This window comes from Acanthochromis polyacanthus, chromosome 6 (assembly GCF_021347895.1).
Source record: "Acanthochromis polyacanthus isolate Apoly-LR-REF ecotype Palm Island chromosome 6, KAUST_Apoly_ChrSc, whole genome shotgun sequence".
NCBI classification, from domain to species: Eukaryota; Metazoa; Chordata; class Actinopteri; family Pomacentridae; genus Acanthochromis; species Acanthochromis polyacanthus.
In genome coordinates, this window is record NC_067118.1 from 6,042,243 (window position 1) to 6,065,166 (window position 22,924).

The 22,924-nt window shown below is 39.9% G+C and overlaps 1 protein-coding gene across 6 annotated transcripts in view; it reads left to right on the top strand.

Moving 5' to 3' along the window:
- tns2a (tensin 2a) overlaps positions 1-22,924 on the top strand; it is a 79,882-nt gene that overhangs the window by 54,651 nt on the left and 2,307 nt on the right. For 2 of the 6 annotated variants that reach the window (XM_022220386.2, XM_022220392.2), the window contains exons 4-27: positions 3,836-3,874; positions 4,169-4,210; positions 6,145-6,194; positions 6,341-6,524; positions 6,645-6,695; positions 6,773-6,898; positions 8,231-8,295; positions 9,557-9,640; positions 9,815-9,927; positions 11,354-11,414; positions 11,863-11,938; positions 12,217-12,346; positions 15,286-15,351; positions 15,506-15,622; positions 15,880-17,454; positions 17,712-17,877; positions 19,020-20,080; positions 20,169-20,294; positions 20,396-20,491; positions 20,613-20,690; positions 20,901-20,978; positions 21,713-21,881; positions 22,413-22,481; positions 22,737-22,766. In XM_022220386.2, the coding sequence (XP_022076078.2) occupies positions 3,836-3,874; positions 4,169-4,210; positions 6,145-6,194; positions 6,341-6,524; positions 6,645-6,695; positions 6,773-6,898; positions 8,231-8,295; positions 9,557-9,640; positions 9,815-9,927; positions 11,354-11,414; positions 11,863-11,938; positions 12,217-12,346; positions 15,286-15,351; positions 15,506-15,622; positions 15,880-17,454; positions 17,712-17,877; positions 19,020-20,080; positions 20,169-20,294; positions 20,396-20,491; positions 20,613-20,690; positions 20,901-20,978; positions 21,713-21,881; positions 22,413-22,481; positions 22,737-22,766 (4,652 nt within the window). The remainder of the gene's footprint in view (positions 1-3,835; positions 3,875-4,168; positions 4,211-6,144; positions 6,195-6,340; positions 6,525-6,644; positions 6,696-6,772; positions 6,899-8,230; positions 8,296-9,556; positions 9,641-9,814; positions 9,928-11,353; positions 11,415-11,862; positions 11,939-12,216; positions 12,347-15,285; positions 15,352-15,505; positions 15,623-15,879; positions 17,455-17,711; positions 17,878-19,019; positions 20,081-20,168; positions 20,295-20,395; positions 20,492-20,612; positions 20,691-20,900; positions 20,979-21,712; positions 21,882-22,412; positions 22,482-22,736; positions 22,767-22,924) is intronic. The other 4 variants (XM_022220388.2, XM_022220387.2, XM_022220389.2 and 1 more) reach the window with 4 other exon arrangements.

A 22,924-nucleotide genomic window follows, 5' to 3' on the forward strand; every position in this document is an offset into this window, starting at 1 on the left:
AAAAAAATATGCAATGATGACAAAAATATGCAAAAAAGACACTAAAAGATGCAAAAATGACACAAAAATATGCAAAATAACTCAAAAGTTGCAAAAATAACACTAAAAGATGCCAAACAATTATACTGAAATGCACAAAAAGACACAAAGATGACACTTAATGTTTTAAAAATTACAGAAAAATACTCAAAAATGGCACAAAAGTTGCAGAAATAACACAAATATACTATTATTATAGGTCTATAATGATATTAACACAAAAAAGATACAGAAATGACACTCAGAGATGCAAAAATGATACTAAAAGATACCAAACTGACACAAATATGACATTAAAAATTCACAAAAGGACTCAAAAATGACATTAAAAGATATAAAAAGGGAAGTGCAAAAGCAAAAATGATCTTTTTATAGTTTGCGCCAAAACTTTTATGTAACTCCTCCAAAATCTGCTGCATAGACGCTGTGTGACTGAAAATGGAACAAACAATGGCTCATAAAGTGTATTTTAGGCCTGCTTTATGCTGGAAATAGGACAGAAGTGCAGTTGTAGTTTCAAATCAACTTGCAAATGTGGGAAATCAGCGGCCTCTTGGCACCGTTGAGTAAGACTGAACCTGGACGTTGCAGCCAAATGTGGTTTTCCAACAAGAATATTCTACCCCACAATGAAAACTAAAATGATCTTTTTATAGTTTACATCAGAACTTGTACATAATTCCCCCAAAAATCTGCTACATCAGACACTGTGGGACTGAAAATGGAGCAAGCAATGGCTCATAAAGTGTATTTTAGGCCTGCTAGATGCAAAAATGACACTATGAGATACAAGAAATTACACAAAGAAGCAAAAACAACACAAAGATGCAACAAAAGACACAAAAATTACACTATATAACACAAAAATGTCACTAAAACACACAAAAACTGACACTAAAAGATGAAAAATGACACAGAATTCAAAAATATGCAAAAACGACACTAAAGTTGTAAAAAATTGCACTAAAAGATACAAAAATTATCCTATAAGATGAAAGTATGACACAAAAAGACACAAAAATGGCAAAAAAGACATTAAAATGACACAAAATGTGCAATATAGTAAATATAAATAAATAAAATACATGTGTAAATAAACAAATAAATATGGGGTAAAAGAGAACAAAAATAAAGGAATAAAATAGTCCATTCTAGTCCGTTGAAATTCTTATTAAATCTATATTATTATATTATATAAAATAAGTGTATACATTTATAAATATATGATACAAATAAAAATAACCCCATAAAAATCCCAATGAAGCCGTTATAAAAATGTTTTTATAATTGTAAATATTATAAAAATGTATATTGTATACATATCATAACATAATTAATGTATATATATAAACAACTTTTTTGTTATTATTATATATTCTTAAAAATGTTTTTTATTTATATCTCTAATGGTTTGTAGCTGAGATTTTGATTTTTTTTTCTACAGCAAAATGACATAAGTGATTTTTTTTTTTTTTTTTTTTTTTTTTACAAGGTCTGGTTTATAAAAAGAAGTGGAAAAAAACCAGCTGCGAATGCTAATAAAATGAACCTGACCTGCTTGAGCCAGAGGGAATTAGGAGAAACCAGAGCCTGACCCAACCCAAACCTGTTTGTTGGTGGGAATTTAAAAGAGAAAGAAGAACAGATCAGATGTGGGATTCGTTCCCTACGGAGACGGAAAAGACGCATTAATTGTGGGAGCGAGTCACGCAGGAACATTGTCCGGTTCGTCACTGGATAGCCGACCTGAAGCCGTTTCCTGTGACTCCTGCTGAACCCTCGGTGTGGCTCTTTTTTACCTCTTTATCTGTCCTTCCTGTTGATGTCTCAACTCGTGTTCGAGCAGCAGAATGCTGCTGACCGACCGAAGGCGTGACTCCAAACCCGACACACCTCCAGGTTCAGGGCTGAGCCACTTCCCCTCTCTGGACAATGAGATATACACAAGCCCTTGGACCTTTTCCTGTGTCCAAATAAACAGTCAGAACAGGCGTGTTTAGCAGGAACCGTGCATGCGTGTTGATGAACATGTGAGTTGCGTAAGAGCCGTCATTAGAGCTGCTTCCTCTGGTCGCAGTTCGTTGACCTGCAGGCCCCAAACAGAGCTGGGAATCCGCATGTTTCTGGATTTGGCTTCACATTAGCAATGACTTAACGTCCTGTAAACACGAGAGCTGCACTCGTATTTAGTCAAGTACACTCAAGTACTTTCCAATTGTTCTTCATTCATCATGATGGGATGCTGCTGTCTGGGTTCCTTGAAGCCAAAATGACCCAAAAGATGCAAAAATAACACTAAAAGATGCAAAAATAACCCAAAAGATGCAAAAAAAGGATCCAAAAGTTGCAAAAATTATACGAAAAGATGCAAAAGAGGATACCAAAAGATGCAAAAATGACACCCAGGTGCATAAATTACATTAAAAGATGAAAACATGGCTCAAAAGATGTAAAAAGGTTGCAAAAATGGTACTGAAAAATGCAAAAATTACACTAAAAGTTGCAAAATAACACTTAAAGCTGCAAAAATGACAGTAAAAGATGCAAAAATGACCCAAAAGATGTAAAAATGAGAACAAAAGAAGCAAAAATTATACTAAAAGATGCACAAAAAAGGACACCATAAGATGCAGAAATAAAACTAAGGTGCAAAAACAATCCAAAAGATACAAAAATAACTCAAAAGATGCAAAAATGACACTCTAAGAAGCAAATATTACCCTCAAAGAAGCAAAAATGATGCTAAAAGATGCAAAAACTGCCCAAAAGGTCATTCAAAAAAAAGCCAATGGCAGCCATGTCCTGAACCCAGCAGAAAGTTGTCCATTTTGCTTTAACTGTGAGATTTTTTTACTTTTGATTATTTTCAGTGTTTAACTCCTCACAGGGGTTAACTCCAAGACATCTCAAACTTCAGTAGTGCATACAACAGACCTTTATGATGAAAAGATGTCAAAATCTTCTGCAAAAGTCAAAAGGCGTGGCCATGGTGGTGCCCAGAACTTTGATCCTTCGCCATGAAACAGGAAGTGCTGTCGAACTCTTCTGAACATGCTCCAGTCTGCCTCAAACTTTATATGAATGAACAGAGTCCTGTCCTGATCACAACCATATGCTAATATCCATTCACAGTCGTAGCCTTCTGGCAACAGGAAATGACATGCTTTACACTTTACACATTAGCCTCAAATGTGGTGACATAAGCCTGAAGACGTTGATGATGATTCATGTGGAAAATTGCGAGTTTTTGTCAAATTGTGTGTCTGTAGCGGCGCAGTGAATTTCGATGTCTCGCCATGATTACTAAAGTGTTCATATCTCGGCTCCTCGTGATCCAGTCTGGTCCAAACTTCTTATCCTAAACAAGAGTCCAGGTCTGAAGACATCCACGTTCCAATGCTGAGTCTTAGCTGCAACTACTGGTAACAGGAAGTTGCAAGAAACTTTGATATGGCGTTTGACATTGGTCAGCTACGCCTCAACTCCTTGACATTTCTGCCACACCCCAACATACACACTTTTCTTACTAAACAGAACATTTCTAGTTTGTAGTTTTCTGAAGCTAATGTCTCGGTTTCATCTTCATATTGACCAGAAAATTGTGGTCATCTAAAGTAAGAGAGACTATGAAGACAGTGGAAGCCTGGACTTTCCCATTCTCATCTTACTGTCCTACATTTGTTTTTAATCGTCTCCTGACCCATCATCTCTCCTGCAGCTAAGAGGATGTTTGTTTTTGTTGTCTGCTGTTTTTTCCTCTTCGTCTTGTACTCAGATGTGTTTTTGTGTTTTCTAGGTGACCTCTGCTTGTATCCCGGCTCCCTCCAACGATCTGGTAAGTCCCGTCCATTCACTCTGGTCATAGTTACGAGTTCTGGCTCCCCAAAAAACCACAGTTTGGTTTTCCTCCTGCTGGATTCCTTTTGGGACGCCTCACTTTGAGCTCGGTTCATTCCTGGAGCTGCTGCTGGAGGAAGTCGTTCTGTTTATCCATTAGGGAGTCTGTTTGTTTAATTAACTCTCCTTTCCTTCCTCTTATTGCCTCCTCTTCTCCCTTCTTTGGCCTCCTCCCTTCGTCCTCCTTCCTCTCTCCTCCTTCTTCATGCCACTGTTTGGTCTTCCCGTCCAGCAGCGTAGAGGGACGACTCCATCTCGACACATTCAGCACCTGGTGAGAACTTTAACCTCCATACTTTATCATCCTCGGCTTCATACTTTTTCTCTTTGTCCTCTTCATAAGTTTCCTTTTCTAATGCCCCCACTGTCATGCTGACTATCTTAAATTTAAAAAACTTCCATGTAAATAACACTTTTCTGCTTCATTTAGCTTGATTTAGCTCATGTTGCTAGAAAAACCAAAGTGAAAGTGAAACCAAACTCTAGCAGCACTGCTCAAGTGTTCAGATGTAGGGATCATCCTCTGGAGAACACAAATTTAACAACACTCTGTGGATTTAACTAGACAAATTGGACTTTTAGGAATTATAATGAGGCTAAAGAAAAGGTCAAAGATCACAAAAAAACAAAACAACAAACAATAGAACCGATCTTCTTCAGTCTGTTAATGTATAATGCAATTATTTTTATTGGAAATCTAGGCTTTACCTCGCTAGATTTCTTTATGTTTTGGTCTAAAAACATTCTGAGAAAGTTCTGCAAACTTCAAGTGAAGTTCCCAGAAGGTTCTTGAAGTTCCAGAATAAGGACTGAATACATTCTAAAAATGTTCTTCCTAAAACCTTAGATTGTGTTGTTACATTTAGAACGTCCTTCCTTTATTATGCGGGAACGTTTTATGGAGTAACGTTTAGTTCACTTTTAACCTCACAGGAACATTCGTAGAAATGATAAATATCCATAAAACGTTTTTTAAACATCAGATTAAATGTTTTCTTTCAAACATTATTCGAACTTTTAGGTAATGTTAGCTAATATTGTGGGAACATTCCAAGCTTGCTGAACCCAGCTAGAACTTTTTTGGTTTAAAACTGTTTTGAGAAAGTTCTGCAAAGTTCTAGTGATGTTTTCAGCAGGAAGTTTTCTTTTAGTTCCCTGAATGTTCTTCTTAAAGGCTGATAAAGTTCTCTGAAGACGCTCTAAAAACATTTTCAAAACATTTTCCAAATGTTGCATTGAGAACGTCCTTCCTTTGTTATTATTGTGGGAATGTTTAATAGAAGAACGTTCTCAGCAGCAGCATCCCCAACACATCCTCAGAACATAGCAGGTGAAATGTTCCACCTTGGTTAATATTTTAAATTACAGGAACATTTCACGGAAACACTTTGTGTCTTTTTAGGCCTCGATAACATCTGGAGAACATTTTGAGAACGCTTTTCTTTAGGAGCATAATCTGACAACATCCTCCAAACATCCTCTGAATGTTAAAACGTTCTGTCTTAGTTCACTTTTAACCTCACAGGAAGATTATGAGAAGTGATAAATATACTTCAAACGTTCTTTTAACATCAGATTTAAATGTTTTCTACAAAGCATTATTAGAACTTTTAGGTAATATTGTGGGAACGTTCCCTGCTTGTTGGGCCCAGCTGCAATTTCTTCATCCTAAAAACATTCGGAGAAAGTTCTGCATTAATGTCTTCAGCAGAAAATTTTCCTTTAGTTCCTTAACCTGAAGAATTTTCATCTAAAAGTTAGTTAAAAATATCCTAAAACTGTTCTTAAAATGTTTTCCAAATGTTGCATTGAGAACATCCTTCCTTTATTGTCATGTAACATTGCAGGAACATTTTCTAGAAGAACGTTCTGCAGTGTTACAGTTTTCCATTTAGTTTCATCAGCTTCCATCTATCTTTTAAGGATTTTTGATGTAAAATGCAACAAATTTATTCAGATTCTGCATCAAATAATCTGATAAACTTCTTACAAACATTTTAAACGTGCAGTTATAATTAGCGCACATGCAAAACAACAACAGAAGTAAAAAAATATATATGTGAAGAAAGAGAGAAAATTGTGGCAGTTTGAGCTTTTTTTAGAGTCCTATAATTTATTTTCCACACAGGTTTGGCTGTTGTATGTTATGGTGCTATTATTGTGGAAAGAAATGCTTTTTTACTGTATTTTTGTTCTTTCCCTCTACAGGGATCCACTAAGTCTTTAACCTACACCAAACAGAGAAACACTCTGCCCAGGTAACAGCAGCTCAGTTTTTTTCTGATAATAACTTAAATGTGGATTTATCTGGAATCTGAACCTTCCTCCAGCTGTTTGTCCTCGGAGGAAGGAGCTTTATTTTGAAGGAAGGGGACGTGACCTGCATGTTTCTTGGTCCCTGCAGGAGCTTCAGCGTGGACCGGGTGATGGAGCGAGTGATGGAGCGCCACTACGACTTCGACCTGACCTACATCACAGAGAGGATCATCTCGGTGTTCTTCCCTCCCAGGCTGGAGGAGCAGCGCTACCGGCTCAACCTGAAGGAGGTGGCCGCCATGCTCAAGTCCAAGCACCAGGACAAGTTCCTGGTGAGCAGACACGCATAAATCTCTTTATTCTGTCCAGTTAAATCCGTCCGAAGATGCTCGTTGTGCACAGTTTACCAGAGGAAGCTGCAGAATCCACCTAAAGCCTGTTTCCTGTTTCAGCTCCTGAATCTGTCTGAGAGGCGCCACGACATCAGCAGACTCAACCCGAAGGTGAAGCTTTATTTCTGGTGACTCTTCTAACTTCACGTGCAGATTTCAGCTGAATTTAACTTCCTGAAATCCCCCAGCAGGTCCACGACTTCGGCTGGCCCGACCTCCACGCCCCGCCGCTGGATAAGATCTGTGCCATCTGTAAGGCCATGGAGACCTGGCTGACCTCGGACCCTCAGCACGTGGTGGTTCTGCACTGCAAGGTCAGAGTTCAGGAGCTGCACGAAGCTTTTTAGGCCGTAAAACGGGCAGATGTGGCTGCAGGAAGCTCCCAGATCACTGATGGTGTGATGCAGGTTTCGTTGTCATGGTTACATTAGGAATAAGTGTCATAAAATACTGAATAAACCACCGTGGAAGTGCATAAATAAAACAGAAAGTTCAATTGTAGGAACAGATTTTCATTGGATATCTAATTATCCATAATTATCTTTATTTATGTGTATTTTTTTATACATGTGTGTTTTTATTGTTGGGTTAAAATGAAATTAAAATTTAAACAATAACATTTAAAGTTATCATTAAAATTGATCAATAATTATTAAATATCAAATGAGATAATTCATAATTAGCATGACTGTTCAACTTTTAGATCATTAAAATGATGTTTGGGGTGTTTTATTTTTCTACAAATGATGTGATGTTAATGAATAAAAATGTAATATACGAAATATCAGTAATAATAATAGTAATTTACTTATTTACTTATTTATTTAATTTCCTCGTTTATTTATGTACTTATTTTGTTTACTCATTAATTTACTTACATACTTGTTTAGTTTTTATTTTCATACTTAATTACTTCAATACTTAATTTATTTACTTGCATATTTATTTATTTATTTATTTATTTACTTAGATTTTTAACATATTTGTTTATTTACACAGTCTAAGATTTTCCACAATAACTCAGTGGATAGAAATGAAATAATGAAAGCACCAAAAATACCAAATCAAATTAAACAAAAACAAACAAACAGAAACTGTGACTCTGATTAACTGACATTTAAACCCGCAGTTACAGTTTTCCATTCGGTTTAATCGGCTCTTGTCTCTTTTCAGTAATTGACATGTAAAATGTAATCAAATAAATCAGATAATCAATAAAGTGATGTCAGTAAATCAGTGGTTTGGTTCAGGTCAAACCTTTATTTAACTTCCTCCTCCTCGTCGTTCGTCGTATATCGACTCTTTTCCATCGATCCGCTCCAGAAACCAGCAGCAGTTTAAAGGTTGTCTTCAGTCTTTCCACGTCTTCATGTTTTATTTACCGGCTGCAGAACAAACAGAACGCTCAGAGAACAGCTTTAATTCTCCGTCAGAGTCTCATCAGGAATCTGGAGCTGGAATGTTTGTGGAATGTGATGGAAACTCAACAGGGAGCTTTTTAATTTGACCTCTGGCTGCTTCTCCTCCAGCTCCAAGCCTCGTCTTTAGAAACAACCTGCAGAGAAAACTTCAGGCTTTAAAGACTAAAAATCAGCTGATGGAACATCATGATAACTGTTTTTTAATTGTTTGTTTGCTTCCTGCAGGGAAACAAAGGAAAAACCGGCGTCATCATCGCTGCTTACATGCACTACAGCAAGATCTCTGCAGGGTGAGCCGTGATCTCTGATTTGTTAGACCAGAAACCAGCTCAGATCTGGTTTTCAAACCTGCATTAACCTTTGATGTGCAGCAGGAGTCAGAAGATTCTCATGATCTGCTGGATTTGGGTCACTTTTGATACGTGTTGTACATCAAAGGGTTAAGATTAAAAAAAAAAAAACAGAAGGGCATCTGGTGTTTGATGAATGAAGAACCGAGGATCCACATTATATCTATAGATTATAGATCTATAAATATAGATCTATAATCTATATAGCAGTTGATGTAATCTGTAGATTATATATCTATATTCATATCTATAGATTATAAATATATATATATATATATATATATATATATATATATATGGATCTATATATATATATGGATCTATAATCTATAGATATAAGTATAGATCTATAATCTGTAGATCTTTAGAAATATAGATCTATAATCTATACTGATATAGATCCATATATATTATCTGTAGATTATAGATCTATAGATATAAATATAAATCTATAGATATGATCATTTATATCTATAGACATAGTCTATATCTATAAATTTAATTTATATCTATAGATTATAGATCTGTATAGATATAGATTATAGATGTATAGAAATAAATGTTTCAGTTGTTTGCTGGAGCCTCAGCTGCAGCTCAGACTATGAAAATGAAAACTGTGTTTGTGTGTGTGTGTTTGTGTGTTTCTTTGTGTGTGTTTGTGTTGTGTTTCTTTTTTGTTTCTTTGTGTGTTTGTGTTGTGTTTCATTTTTGTTTCTTTGTGTGTGTTTCTGTGTGTGTTTGTGTTGTTGTGTTTCTTTGTTTGTTTCTTTTTTGTTTCTTTGTTTCTTTGTGTCTGTTTGTGTGTTTCATTGTGTGTTTCTTTGTGTGTGTTTGTGTTGTGTTTCTTTGTTTCTTTGTGTGTGTTTGTGTTGTGTTTCTTTTTTGTTTGTTTCTTTGTGTGTGTTTGTGTTGTGTTTCTTTTTTGTTTCTTTGTGTGTGTTTGTGTGTTTCATTGTGTGTTTCTTTGTGTGTGTTTGTGTTGTGTTTCTTTGTTTCTTTGTGTGTGTTTGTGTTGTGTTTCTTTTTTGTTTGTTTCTTTGTGTGTGTTTGTGTTGTGTTTCTTTTTTGTTTCTTTGTGTGTGTTTCTGTGTGTGTTTGTGTTGTTGTGTTTCTTTTTGTTTCTTTGTTTGTTTCTTTGTGTCTGTTTGTGTGTTTCATTGTGTGTTTGTGTGTTTCTTTGTGTGTGTTTGTGTGTTTCCAGGGCTGATCAGGCTCTCAGTACTTTGGCCATGAGGAAGTTCTGTGAGGATAAGGTGTCGTCGTCCCTCCAGCCGTCTCAGAACAGGTAGAGGCTTCATCTCTGCAGCAGATAAAAGGAAAATCCATCCATCTTCTACCATGAATGTTAAACTAGGAAACTGCAATCTGAACATTTTCAGACTCAACACACGATATTTATCTCCGTCTAAACAAACTCCTGCATGTGGACCATTTTTCATTCAACGTTTGTCCTTCTCAGGTACATCTACTACTTTGGAGGTCTTCTGTCTGGAGCGATAAAGATGAACAGCAGTCCGTTGTTCCTCCACCAGGTTCTCATTCCGTCGCTGCCCAACTTCCAGGGAGAAGGAGGTTCGTTAGATCACTTCAGAGAAAAATCACCAGAACTTTCCTCTACCTCTTCCTGACGTATATTTCCAACAAATCCCTTTATTGTTCCTCTCTGCACAGGAAGCTCTTTTATCAGGACTAAAGCTTTGATGTTTAATCAGCACAGCAAAAGTTTCTTTTTTAATTATTGGATTTATTTCAGACGTGCCACAGCATCATTAAGAAAAAAGAAAAGGAATAAACAAACAAAAAATAATGTCTGAAAACGGCTTCCTGTTTACATCAAACCCTAATAACCTCTTCAGAAATTATTATTTATTATTATAATGACATTTTTCAAGCAGCTTCTTGTCGTTTTCTTAAACTGTTGTACTCAAAGTTATAGACTGAAAGAATCAACATGTGAGAAATAAGAGAATAAAAATAATAAGTTTAAGATTTAATGTGTAGCTAGAATTAGTAGATGTCAGTAAACTAGTTCTGCAAACATAAATATCAGTATTTCTCCATGTTTTTATGATTTTACCTCGCAGTTTCCTTCATTCTCCTTGCTGCTGCATTTAGAGTTGATAAAATAAATAAATTCACAAAAAATAAACTAAAATAAAATAAAGCAAATAAATAGCAAATAAATGAGACGAAATAATGAAATAAAAATAGCAAATGTCATCTGTTTTATTTAGAGCAAATCAAATGAGACATTCTGGTCTGGTTTTAAGAAGCCGTTACGTTCAGAAGCAAATAATTCATGAATCACATAAAAACCATACATGTCCAGCTTATTAAATTTCATATTTAATTAAAAAGAAAACACATTTCTACTTAAAACACATGAAATCTCTTCCTTGTTTCTTTTCTATTCAGCAGAATTATTGACACACTAATGAGGGAAAATAAAAGATTTATTTAAGTCTTTTTTGCTTCTTTTGATGCGCAGTAATTTTGCACACACCGAGTCATTTTTGATTAATTCTTAAGTATGTTGGACTAAATTTTCTGTCATTTGGAGGCATTAGATGCCATTTTGTAGATAATGTTGCATTATTTTGAACACATTGATTCATGTTAGACCAACTTTAAAGCATTTTGGTCAAGTTTGAGTCATTTTAACAAGATTTGGGTGATTTTTTTTTTTTACTAATTTGAAATGATTTTGTAAAGAATTTAGCATTATTTGTGCTTGTTTTGAACACAGATGAAGTGTTTATTAGTGAATAGCAGCTGTGTTGTTGGACAGACTTCATGTGTTTATCTTTAATCTGACAGACGAATGTCAGCACATTCTAACATCTGAATCCTCCTCCTGATGATCCTGATTCTCCTCCTCCTCCTCCTCCTCCTCCTCCTCCTCCTCCTCCTCCTCCTCCTCTTCCTCCTCCTCTTCCTCCTCTTCCTCTTCCTCCTCCTTCTCTTCCTCCTCCTCCTAATCTTCCTCCTTCTCCTCCAGGTTACTTCCCGTTCCTGAAGATCTACCAGTCCATGCAGCTGGTCTACACTTCGGGCATCTAGTGAGTGAAAAAGCAGCTCTACTCCAGTTTTAAGGAGATTTCTGAGCAAATAAATGCAGAAAATGGAGCCAAATGGAGCTGAACATTCAAACTTTTATCCTTTTAGACACTTTTTCAAACAAGTTTAAGTCATTGTTGGACTAATTTTAAGTCATTTTTGACAAGATTTGTGTCATTTTGTGCACATTTTGGATCATTTCGGACTAATTTCTATTTTGGTAAAAATTGGCAATATTTTTGATTTATTCAGTCATTTTAGACTCATTTTTAAGCGTTTTGCTCAAGTTTTAGTAATTTAGGGCTAATTTGTGTCATCTCTGGATACATTTTGTGTAATTCTGGACTAATCTTTCTGCCAAAATGATGTGAAAATTAGGACTAAAGTTCTAACAAAAATGTCCCATGAGGGTTTATTAACGGTTTAGTTTCTGTCGTCTTCTGTTCTCAGCGACCTCCAGGGAACCGGAGGACGACGTCTCTGTGTGACCGTGGAACCGGCGCTGCTGCTGAAAGGTGACATCATGGTGAGTCAGAGCCCATATAAGGGCGTAGCGCGACCTCATCACTTAATGACATCATTCATTTTTAACTAAAAGCAGAAAACATCATGTAGAGGCTGCAGAGCTTCTTTAAGGTCTCCTGACTGTAAATGTTGGTTTTTCTTAACCAGGAATCAGGATTTGCCTGTTTGAGTGTCGTAATTTAAAGCCCTGTTGTTACCCCTCCATCATTACCCTGTTGTTACCCCTCCATCATTCCCTGTTACCCCTCCATTATTCACCCCCTCTACCGCCCCCTGCAGGTGAAATGCTACCACCGCCGCTCCCAGACGGCTGACAGAGACACGGTTTTCCGGCTGCAGTTCCACACCTGCACCATCCACGGATCCCAGCTGTGGTTCGGGAAAGGAGAGCTGGACGAGGCGTGCATGGGTCAGTTTACCGGTTCACCAAACCACAGAGAGAATAGAGGGATGGACAGCGTTAGTTTACCTGGTTCTGATCCAAATAAACAAGTCAGAGAACGTAGGGATGGACGGCGTTGGGGGCAGATTGGTCAAAATGCACCAGGATCTGAGTCATTTTGTACAAACATTGTGTTATTCTGGGCACACTGAGTGTCATTTCGACCCCCTGGTCACACTCATTTCAGACTTAAATTTTTAAGCATTTTGGACAAATTACTGACAAGATTTGTGTCATTTTGGACTCATTTTATGTATTTTGGACATGTGTATATACAATACAGTAAGCCTTAATTAATCCCACAAAATCATTTTTGGTTTAATTTGTAATCATTCTATTTAAAAAAACATTTTTTCACACATTCAGTCATTTTTGACTCATTTTGAGTAATTTTGCACTATTTTTAAGTCATTTTGTAAATAACTTTTCATTATTTTGGACAAGTTTTAGTCAATCTGAACTAATTTGTGGTTATTTAATTTTTATTTTATTTTGATTTTTTATTTTAATTTTTCTATTTTTTATTTTTACAAGATTTGTGTCATTTTGGACAAATTTCTAAATCATTTTGTAAATATTTGGCACTATTTTTACTTATTCATTCATTTTGGGCTAAATTTCAAGCATTTTGTCCCCATTTAGTTATTTTGGACTCATTTTGAGTAATTCTTCACCAGGTTTTAAGTCATTTAGAGGAAAGTTTTAGTCATTTTGAACTCATTTTCAATCATTTTGACAACATTTGTGTCATTTAGGAGACATTTGGATCATTTTATACTAACTTTTAAGCATTTTCTCCACATTTTAGTGATTTTGGACAAATTTTGAGTAATTTCTGATAAGATTTGTGTTATTTTTGACACCTGATCAGCACCAAACAGTTTCAAAACTTAGCAGCTAGATTGAAAACACAGAGGAGCATTTAGCAGCTTAAGATTAGGATGGTTTTCTTATGAATCTATTTCAAAAAACAGAAATAAATGAAGACTAAATACTGGACTTCGATTGTCCAAATGAACACAAAGAAGCTTGCAGTGAATTTATCTTCTTCAGTGCAAACCAGTAACTATGTAGGACTCCACAGTCTGGTTTGCAGGGTTTGTTTTTAGTAGAAAAGCAGGTTTTTCTGCATATTTAAATAATTCAGCTGAAATAAATATGTATAAACAGATGAATTACTTCTTGTCACTGCTGTTCCTCTGTAATATTTATTACAGCTGTATTACACAGACTGTTATGCATGAAGAATATTGCTTTAGTGAAGCTAAAACGCTAAAATTTTTAGTGTTTTAATCAGTGTGGATGAAGTTTTATACTGTATTTATATAAAAACTGGACATCTTCCAGAATGTCCAAGCTTTTTAAAATCTACATTTATTTTTATTTTAGCCTTAAAGACTCTAGAGATTCTCCAGTTTTCAGAAGGAACTTGCTAACATTAGCCACAGGAAGCTAAGTGGTCGTGTCAGACCGAACGCTAACTTTTAACTAAAGTGTTTTTTTGCTTACAAGTTTATCATGTTATTTCTTACATAAACGTTCCCACTTTGAATGAACCACAACAAATGATTTTAGGTCCTTTAATCACAGTTTGTTACCAGCAGTGGGATAAACAGCGCTCCGGCTAACCGTTTTAGTGGTTTGGCCTCATGACATGGTGGTTGAATAAATCCCTAAACAGCTTAAATCCGTCCTGGACGTAATAACGGAGGAAAAACCCAGCTGTATGATTCTAACTAATTATCTGTTTCCTCAGACTGTAATGGACGCCTCCTTACTCCATTTCCTGCTCAGTTTCACTTTCTCTGAACATAAAGAAGTCTTTCCTCTTTACCGAAACACTCCTGTGGCTTCATACGAACATCTGTGGAGGTTTTAGTGAAACTGATGTTCTTAAATCAGAAGCTCCAGCCTGCAGCACTTTAACAAGATCTCATGAACAGATTACATGTCAACTACACTGCACAGGTTTTAGTCATTTAAACTCATTTTTAGGTATTTTGGACAGGTTTTTAGTCAGTTACTTGTAAGGTTTGGCAAAGTTTGTGCAATTTTAGGGAAAGTTAATTCATTTTGAATTAATTTTGAGTAAATCTAGACAAGTTATGTGTTGTTTTTTGACTAATTTTGGGTAATTCTTCACTAGATTTCTTTCTTTTTGGACACATTTTGAATCATTTTGGGAAATTTTTAGTCATTCGGGACTAATTTATCTAGTTTTGGTCAAGATTTGAGTCATTTTTGGAATGTTTTAGTAATTTTGAACTAATTTTGATTAATTTTTGACCAGATTTGAGTCATTTTGGGAATGTTTTAGTCATTTTTATGTTCATTTTGAGTCATTTTTGATGAGATTTGTGTTGTTTTGTAAGACAGTGGCATCATTTTGGACACATTGGATCCTTTCAGACTAATTTCTGAGTATTTTGGACAAGTTTTGATGATTTTGGACTAATTTTGAGTAATTTTTTTATGAGACTGGAATCATTTTGGACACATTCTGAGTCATTCTGGACAATTTGCATTGTTTCAACGACGAAGAGGATTGTGCAAACATTTAAGAAACATCAGTAGAAAAATAAACCAAATTCCTTTGGATATATTGCACATATTTATGATGTTGCACAGTTTCTTTCATGAGTAGAAGTACTGGTATAGCACAGATTTGATCTATATTGCACTGTAAGTACAAAAATACTGCTATTGCACAGAATCTTGACTATATTGAAATTTTTAAATAGACGAAATACTTATGATTTACACCTTCAAATGTGTCGATTTTGCACCAACATGAAGTATGAGAGAACTTCCATGAGTGTATTTTATGGCAGAAAAGGAGCTTTTTGTCATGATCTTTGTGAACATTTCTCTGATTCATTGACTATTTCTCTTTTTTCCACTTTTAGATGAGCGTTTTCCGTCCGATGCCACAGTGGAGTTTGTCTTCTCATCCGGACCAGAGAAAATCAAAGGTCGGTTTAGTCCACTGCAAGTCCTTCTTCACATCTGTTCAACTGTGAAAACTTAGTTCATGTTTGACAAACTGATCTATGCATTTGTCCAAAAATCATAAATACTGGAAGTTAAGACAGGAAGTAAGAGGGGATGAACCGTGTCTTTTGTCAGGCCGTGAATACCAGAAGAACGATCCGGCTGTTACAGTCGACTACAACACGGCAGATCCAGTGGTTCGCTGGGATTCCTATGAGAACTTCAACCAGCGATACCAGGACAGTCTGGAGGGTAACTGTTGACTCTAAATCTCATCTCAGTGGAGGACAGTTATAAGCTAACCTGGACCAAAGTCTGAAGAAGAAAAGCTGGTTAACAAAGACAGTTGATAACTTGTTACTTCTGACTGATTTTTAGGTTTTGTCAAGCCAGTTCACACAAAGAAAGTCAAACTTATTTTGTAGTAAAGTCCTCTGTTGACTAAAGCTCCATGTATTGCTGAGAAGTCAGTTTTTAAAGCTAAGATTGTCTCTTTCCGTTTGTTTCAGACATCGCCCACACCAGAGGTCCTCTCGACGGCAGCCTCTACGCCCAGATAAAGAAGCGCCGAGGTCCTGGTTCCGGTTCTCTCACCTCCACCAACGGCAGCAGCCCAGGAGTCGGCCTCGCAGAAGACCGGCCAGATCATCTTTACCCTCAAGGTTCTGACTCCGCCCTCTCGGCCCACTCCCTCCACCTGAACCAGTCGTCCATCCACCCGGACCACCAGGAGGAGCCCATTGGCCCGCCGCCCCCCACCAGGCAGGAACGGGAGGAGCTGGAGCGTCTCCTCGGTGGCATCGAGGGGAACCGTGACGGAGAGCGAGAGACAGCCATCTTGGACGACGGAGATTCTCTGCCGTCAGAGAGAACCGGGACGCTGAGGCTGAACCGGTCGTGCTCCTGCCGGGACGGTTACCGGTCCCAGCGTTGTGCTGAACCGGGATGTGACCGAACCCTCCTCATGCCCAACGGGTACTGCCTCGACCGGGCTCCCGGCACCAACGGGCACCACGGGGCAACTCCTTCTGCTACCCCCAACCCAGCTTCCCCACCATCCCACATGGATCTGTGCCAGCACTACACCCACTCCCACCAGTCTCTGCCACCTCCAGACCTGGTGTGGGACCGTCAGAGTGGACCACCGCACTACCTGCACCGGTCCTGCTCAGAAGCTCCGTCATCCCGACACATCTGCCCTTACCCAACGCCAGACCTCACTCCCCACCCCCATAACCACTCCCACCACCACCCTCTATCTGCCCCGGGTCGCCTCTGCTGTCGGGAAGACGACTACGCCCCCTACCACCACCCACTCCCACCCCACAGCCACGCCCATCCCCACCACCCGAAGCCCTCCACCAGCCCGACCTACCACGATATAATGCTGATGGATGGTCTGCCGTCCCCTGGCTGCCCCTGCAGGGACTGCAGCATCAGGAGGGAGGACTCGGCGGCCTATCACAGCCTGAGGTTGGACCGCAACGAAAGCTTCCACTGGGACCGAGAGGCGGAGCTTCAGCAGAGGGAGGTGGGACTTAGGAGACCCAGGGAGGCGGAGGTTCCCCGGGGGTCAGAGCTGCAGTGGGAGAGGGATCCTGGGCTGAGACGAGGCCGGGAGCTGTCCCTCCACTGGGAGCGAGACAGGGAGGCCGAGCTGCAGTGGGAGAGGGACAGAGAGGCCGAATATTGGCACCGGAGAGCTACCGTCGCCTCTTACGGTCCGCAGGGTCACGATCTTCCAGCCTTCACCTTTGACCCGTTGCCGTCAGGTCACCCGGCGTACCCAGAAGCCTCCAGATCTCACGCTCATTCCCACCTGGATCTGAAGTACAGCAGCAGTAGCAGCGGCTACCAGACTCCCCGCCAGGTTTGCCCCTGCTCGCCTTACCAGCCCTCGCCGTCTGAAAGCCGGGGATACGCCTCGGGGTACCAGTCCGAGTCCACGTCGCCGCTGCCTCCTGCTTCCTCCATGACGGGGCCCTGCAGCCATAGCAACGGGCCGCCGGAGCACAACCACAACCACCATCATCACCACCACCATCCAGACTCTCAGCAGTCTTACAGCTCTGACTCACACACTGGTGAGTCAAAACACTGCAATGTGTTTTCTTTTAGCGGGAATATGGAGGGAATAAGTTCTTCATAATGAGGAACAGCGTGCACTGAAAATGTGTCTTTAACTAGACGGATTCCTCACACATTACTCACAGACTGCCTCTTCTGGGTTTTTTTGCAGGCCGCTTACGTAAGTATCAGCTGGGGACATATGACTCCAGCTGATTGTTTACTGACGTTGCTGTTTTGTCAATGCAGTCCATTGTTTTCCCTCCGTTCTCAGATGGCCTTCGCAGCTCTGGCGAAAGTGTTGGGTGGAGGGATCACATCACCCACGGGTCCTTTAAGAGGGTCCACAGAGACGGTCACGCTGCCTGTTCAACGCCATCCGACATGTCCGGACCGCCCACCCCCGTCCACACCAGCAGCCCGCTACGTACACAGGAGAGGTATTCCACTTTTACTCTTTAACTAAGAGGGATAGTAGTGGAAAGAAACCCCAATCTGTGGTGACTTGGGATCCATTTACACCTTCTGTTAATATGTGAACTGCATCTGAATACTTTATCTGGATAATAACATCTGATCTAAGAGCCCTGGCCTTTGTACATGGTATTAATACACATTTTTTTCCATTCTGCCCACACTTTGGCTGGATCTTGGTACGTATACTCGCTCAAAGGCACAGCTGGACTTGTAAACAAATGTGGTGTTTCCCACGTCAAGGAAAGCAATCAGTGTCCTGATTGTTCTTTGAGAGAGGGGCTTTTATTCAACTTCCTTAAGCTTACATCAAGGGGTGAGGTCATCTTTAAACATGCTGGGTGGATTTCTACCCTAAGAATAAAAATGGAGATTTCCTGTGACACTGAAGTGTTGGAAGAAGATCAGAAATTACATTTTAAAAGATTATACGAGCTCAGAAGCAGAGGAATCAACTACACAAGTTTAATAATCAGACTTTCTTTATGTTAACTGGTCCAACAAACCCTAAAACTCCGGTATCACGGCAGTGGTTATCAAATTTTTTTATCAACCAGATTTTCATCTTCAGACTCTGTTGATGTAAAACAGGAAGTTTAACACATCATGTGACTCTGCTTTCGCACAAAATGGACCAATCATGTGCCATCTACTTCAGTCAACTGGTTGTTTTAAGGGAGACTTACAAGGATTATGCTACTGCAAATAATGGAAGAGAGAAATGCTGGTAGAAAACTGTTAATCCTGGGATATTGTATTGATTTTGCTGATCACTGCTGTGATTATTTCTGACTTTATATGTATTTTTATTCATTTATGTCAGTCCCAGAATTCAGAATATCACCTTAATTTTTGGCCAAATCAAAACATAAAACATTTTCTGTCAGCTTATAATGTGTACTGCTCACAGAGAACCATCAGGAGATGATTTGGTTAAACGGAAATGCTTCTTCCAGTTGATTCAAATCCAAAATTGCAGCATCAGTTAGCATGGTGATGTAGCAGGTTAATAGAGAAACACCTATGTGATACTGAAAACTCTGACTTCAGGCTCAACGTGCTCTCTGGTCACTTATATAGTACTAATACTCATCTTTTTCTATTTCAGCCCCAGTCCAGGAGGGAGAGAATATGACATCCGAACTACAGACATCATCGGCAGCGACTACGAGGCCCCCCAGCCCCAGGAGGGACATTATCGCACAGATAACATCATCCAGGAATCTTCTGAAAGCCAAAGAAGCAGCAGAGAGTCGTCGCTGCAGCCAGTCGCCAAAGAAACCCCCACAGCCACGTCTCTACAAACAGAACCCCAAAACCCCAATCCTGCACCAATGGACCGCAGTGCCCCCCAGCAGCAGGACTGTAGCCCCTCTGTAGACTCTGTGACGCCATCAAACCAGAGACACTGCCAGGCTCCGTCCTCCCCTGTCCATGCTTCGCCTGCCCCAGATACACCGCCACAGCCCCTCAACCTCCAGACCATCAGTCCTTCAGAAGCTGCCGCCATCCCACAGCCCCTGCCTCGGACCCAAACCCCCAGCTCGGCAAGACCAGCACAGGTCGGTGGATCTTCTCCAACCAGAGAACCCCAACCAGAAGCCCCCAAATCTGCCACCTCCCACCCGGCATCTCCTCCCCCATCATCATCTCCACAGCCTGCGTCCAGCAGCATGGAGGGCTCCCCCATCTCCGACACCCCAGTTCCAGGTTTTGCCACCCTGGGCAGGAGGTTGATGCTGAGTGGATCCGAACCCCACCAGCAGGGACCCCCACATCCCCACTACCCAGCCATGGAGCACAGTGCCGCTGTGGATGCTAACAAGAGGCACTACTACCCTGGCCACGCCCCACAGCTCCACCCGCCTTCCTTCTCCAACTACTCCACCATCTCCATCCCCCTTCCTCACCCCCAGCCGCCCCTGCCGGAGAAGCGCCACCCGTCTGCCCCATCAGGTTCCCCCAGCGATGGGTCGAGGCCAGCCATCGGCCACGTGACTCCCTCCACCCAGCATCAGCACCACGTCACGTTTTCTCCCACTGTGGGAGAAATTGCACCACCTGCAGGCCAAAATGATGCATCTACAGAGGCCGAGAACAGGGTCAGCGTGAAGTTTGTCCAGGACAGTTCGAGGTTCTGGTACAAGCCTGGGATCTCCAGAGAACAAGGTAAGATCTATTTCATAACTCTAACAAAACTTCATGTTGGCTGAGACCATTTCAGAAAATTGAAACGCTTAATTTTGCTTTGCTATAGCAATCGCAGCTCTGAAGGAAAGAGAGCCGGGAACCTTCCTCATCAGGGACAGTAACTCCTTCCAGGGGGCTTATGGTTTGGCCCTGAAAGTGGCAACACCTCCACCCAACATCAACAGCAGCAAGAGTAGGGATGACTGCATCATTAAGAAATCTCATTTTCAAATATTGTTGCTTTGTTCTTGGAGATTCTTGCAACTTTGTAACAGCAAATCTCTGCTTTTCCAGTGAGCGACCCTCTGGAGCAGCTGGTGAGACATTTCCTGATTGAAACCGGCCCTCGAGGAGTCAAGATTAAAGGATGCCAGAATGAGCCCTACTTTGGTGAGATTCCTTGTCCAGTTTTAAATACATCTGTGCTTCAAGGAAAACTCTGTCCTACAAATGGAACCTTAAGGATGATTATTGTAGCCTATAACTTATGTTTATTATCTGCTGTCCACAGGGAGTCTGTCTGCGTTAGTCTACCAACACTCCATCACACCTATCTCTTTGCCCTGCTCTCTGAAAATCCCAGAAAAAGGTCGGTACCATTGAGTTTCTAAAGGATGCTACTATTAAATGGTTTCTTTATCAATTGTTGGTTGTGTTTATAATTGAAGCAAGAAATACAGATTCTAATTGTGATGAGGTAACCATGTGGAACCTTACAGCAAAAACATGAAAGTGACATTTTTGTGAGCGTTTTACACTTTTGTCAGATAGAACTGATTGTTTATCTCCATGGTATTAGATCTGATTGGGGAGGTGCAGGAGGTTCAACCAGTCAGTAACATCAGTACAGCAGCTGATCTGCTGAAACAAGGAGCAGGTGAGTCTCTAGCCTACCTTATTTCTTTATACAACAAAAGTTTAAGGCACTGTAGACTTCAAAGGTTCAAATTTGGCCCTTTTTTCAAAGACTAACATAAAGGTAAATCCGCACTTTCCATAGAAATCCATCGAAAAACTGTGGCTTGTTCTCTAAGATGCTTGGAACCACGTGTTTGAAAGTAGAGCTTTTTTGATAGGCAAGGAGTTATAGCGCCAAATGCTGATTTGTTTTAGGGATTTTCTTCCTGCAAAGGTAGGATCTTTAGTGTATGAAACCTTTGTACAGTGCATATGTGGGGTTTGTCATTATTATTCCACTGTGCAGCCTTGGATATAGCTGCAGTTTCATACAATGAATCAACAGAAGGTTCAAAACAGGTCAAATGAAAAAAAATACTTAACATACACTGTATTACTCCATACCAGTGCAGCATCAGTGATTAAATGAGATGTTTACAATCAGATGTGGACACAGAGTTTATAGACTGAGATTCGGTGATATGGCCTAGTTAACCTACAAGCAGAAAAAGCCGCTGTCCAAAAAGATCCAAAAAACAGCCGCCATTCATTTGATCTGCTTCAAACTGGAGACAGCACTTTCTCAGACCTCCAGCAATAAACCTGTCAAGTTTGAAGTAGATTGGATGCACAGATATCTGAAGAACAGAGACACAGACACACACACAGACTTTTTTTAAAATTATACTTACTCTGTCCTTCTTCCGTCCTCAGCCTGTAACGTCCTCTACCTGAACTCGGTGGAAACAGAGTCTCTGACCGGCCCTCAGGCCATCGCCAAGGCAACAGATGCAACGCTGGGTCGTAACCCGCGACCTGCAGCCACCGTGGTGCAGTTCAAGGTGACGTCGCAGGGAATTACACTGACCGACAGCCAGCGCAGGTAAAACAACCCACATGTACAGTCCAGAACAAAAGTTTACGTACACTTCTAATAAGTTTCCAGTGACTCTCTTAACTCTGAATTTCTGTGATGCATCTTTGTCACACAAAAACAATCCTGTTTGAGTCTAATGAGTGGATCTATTGGTTCTATCTAAATTGGTTCAGAAGAGTCATCAACTTGTAGTCATTCACAACCACCCATAAGAAGGGGCCATTCCACTAACAAAATTTGATTAACACATGTTCCTACATGTACAAAAGTTGCTGTATGTATGTTTTTGACCCAGCAGACCTTTAATAAATCTATGAAGGAACAAAATGAATGATTGTTTTGTGTTTCAGTGATTTCAGCATGGAAAATTAAGACTTGTAGGAGTCATTGGAAACTAAAGATCTTTGTGATACAAGTGGATGTAAACTTCATCATTAATATGATGACAACTGAACCAAAGTTTATCTCCAGTAATTTACTCTAATCAAGTATTTAAACTAACTGTACTTCTTCACATGTAAATCTTTCTTCCTTTAGAGTTTTCTTCAGGAGGCATTATCCCGTTAACAGCGTAACGTTCAGCAGCATCGATCCAAAGGACAGGAGGTGGGAAACTAGAGCACTAAGAGTCTTGAACCATAACACATGTAAAAGTAGGATCGATCATTCACTGCATCCATGATCATTCACTGCACTTGTCGCTGTGAGCGTCTGGCATGAGTGTCCTGTTCTGTTGCGTTCAGGTCTTGTTGTTTGTGAGCATGTCGGCTGAAGCTGCAGCTGCATCGGCTTGTTTGGCAGCTCTGCCTGAGTGTCTGAGTCCACTTTCTGTCTCTTTTTTTATGTCTTTCTCGGCTGTAGGTGGACTAACTCAGACAACACAACCGTTAAGTAAGTGCTCTGTTTGTGTTTGAGTTAGTGGTTTGTAGTTTAGACATTAGAGCCTCTGCATGGCACCAGATTGCGTGTGAGCCTTGGCAGGAATCATTCCAGCAAACATGATTCAATTATGAAATCAGGTCCTTCATGTTACATAACAATAATTCTGT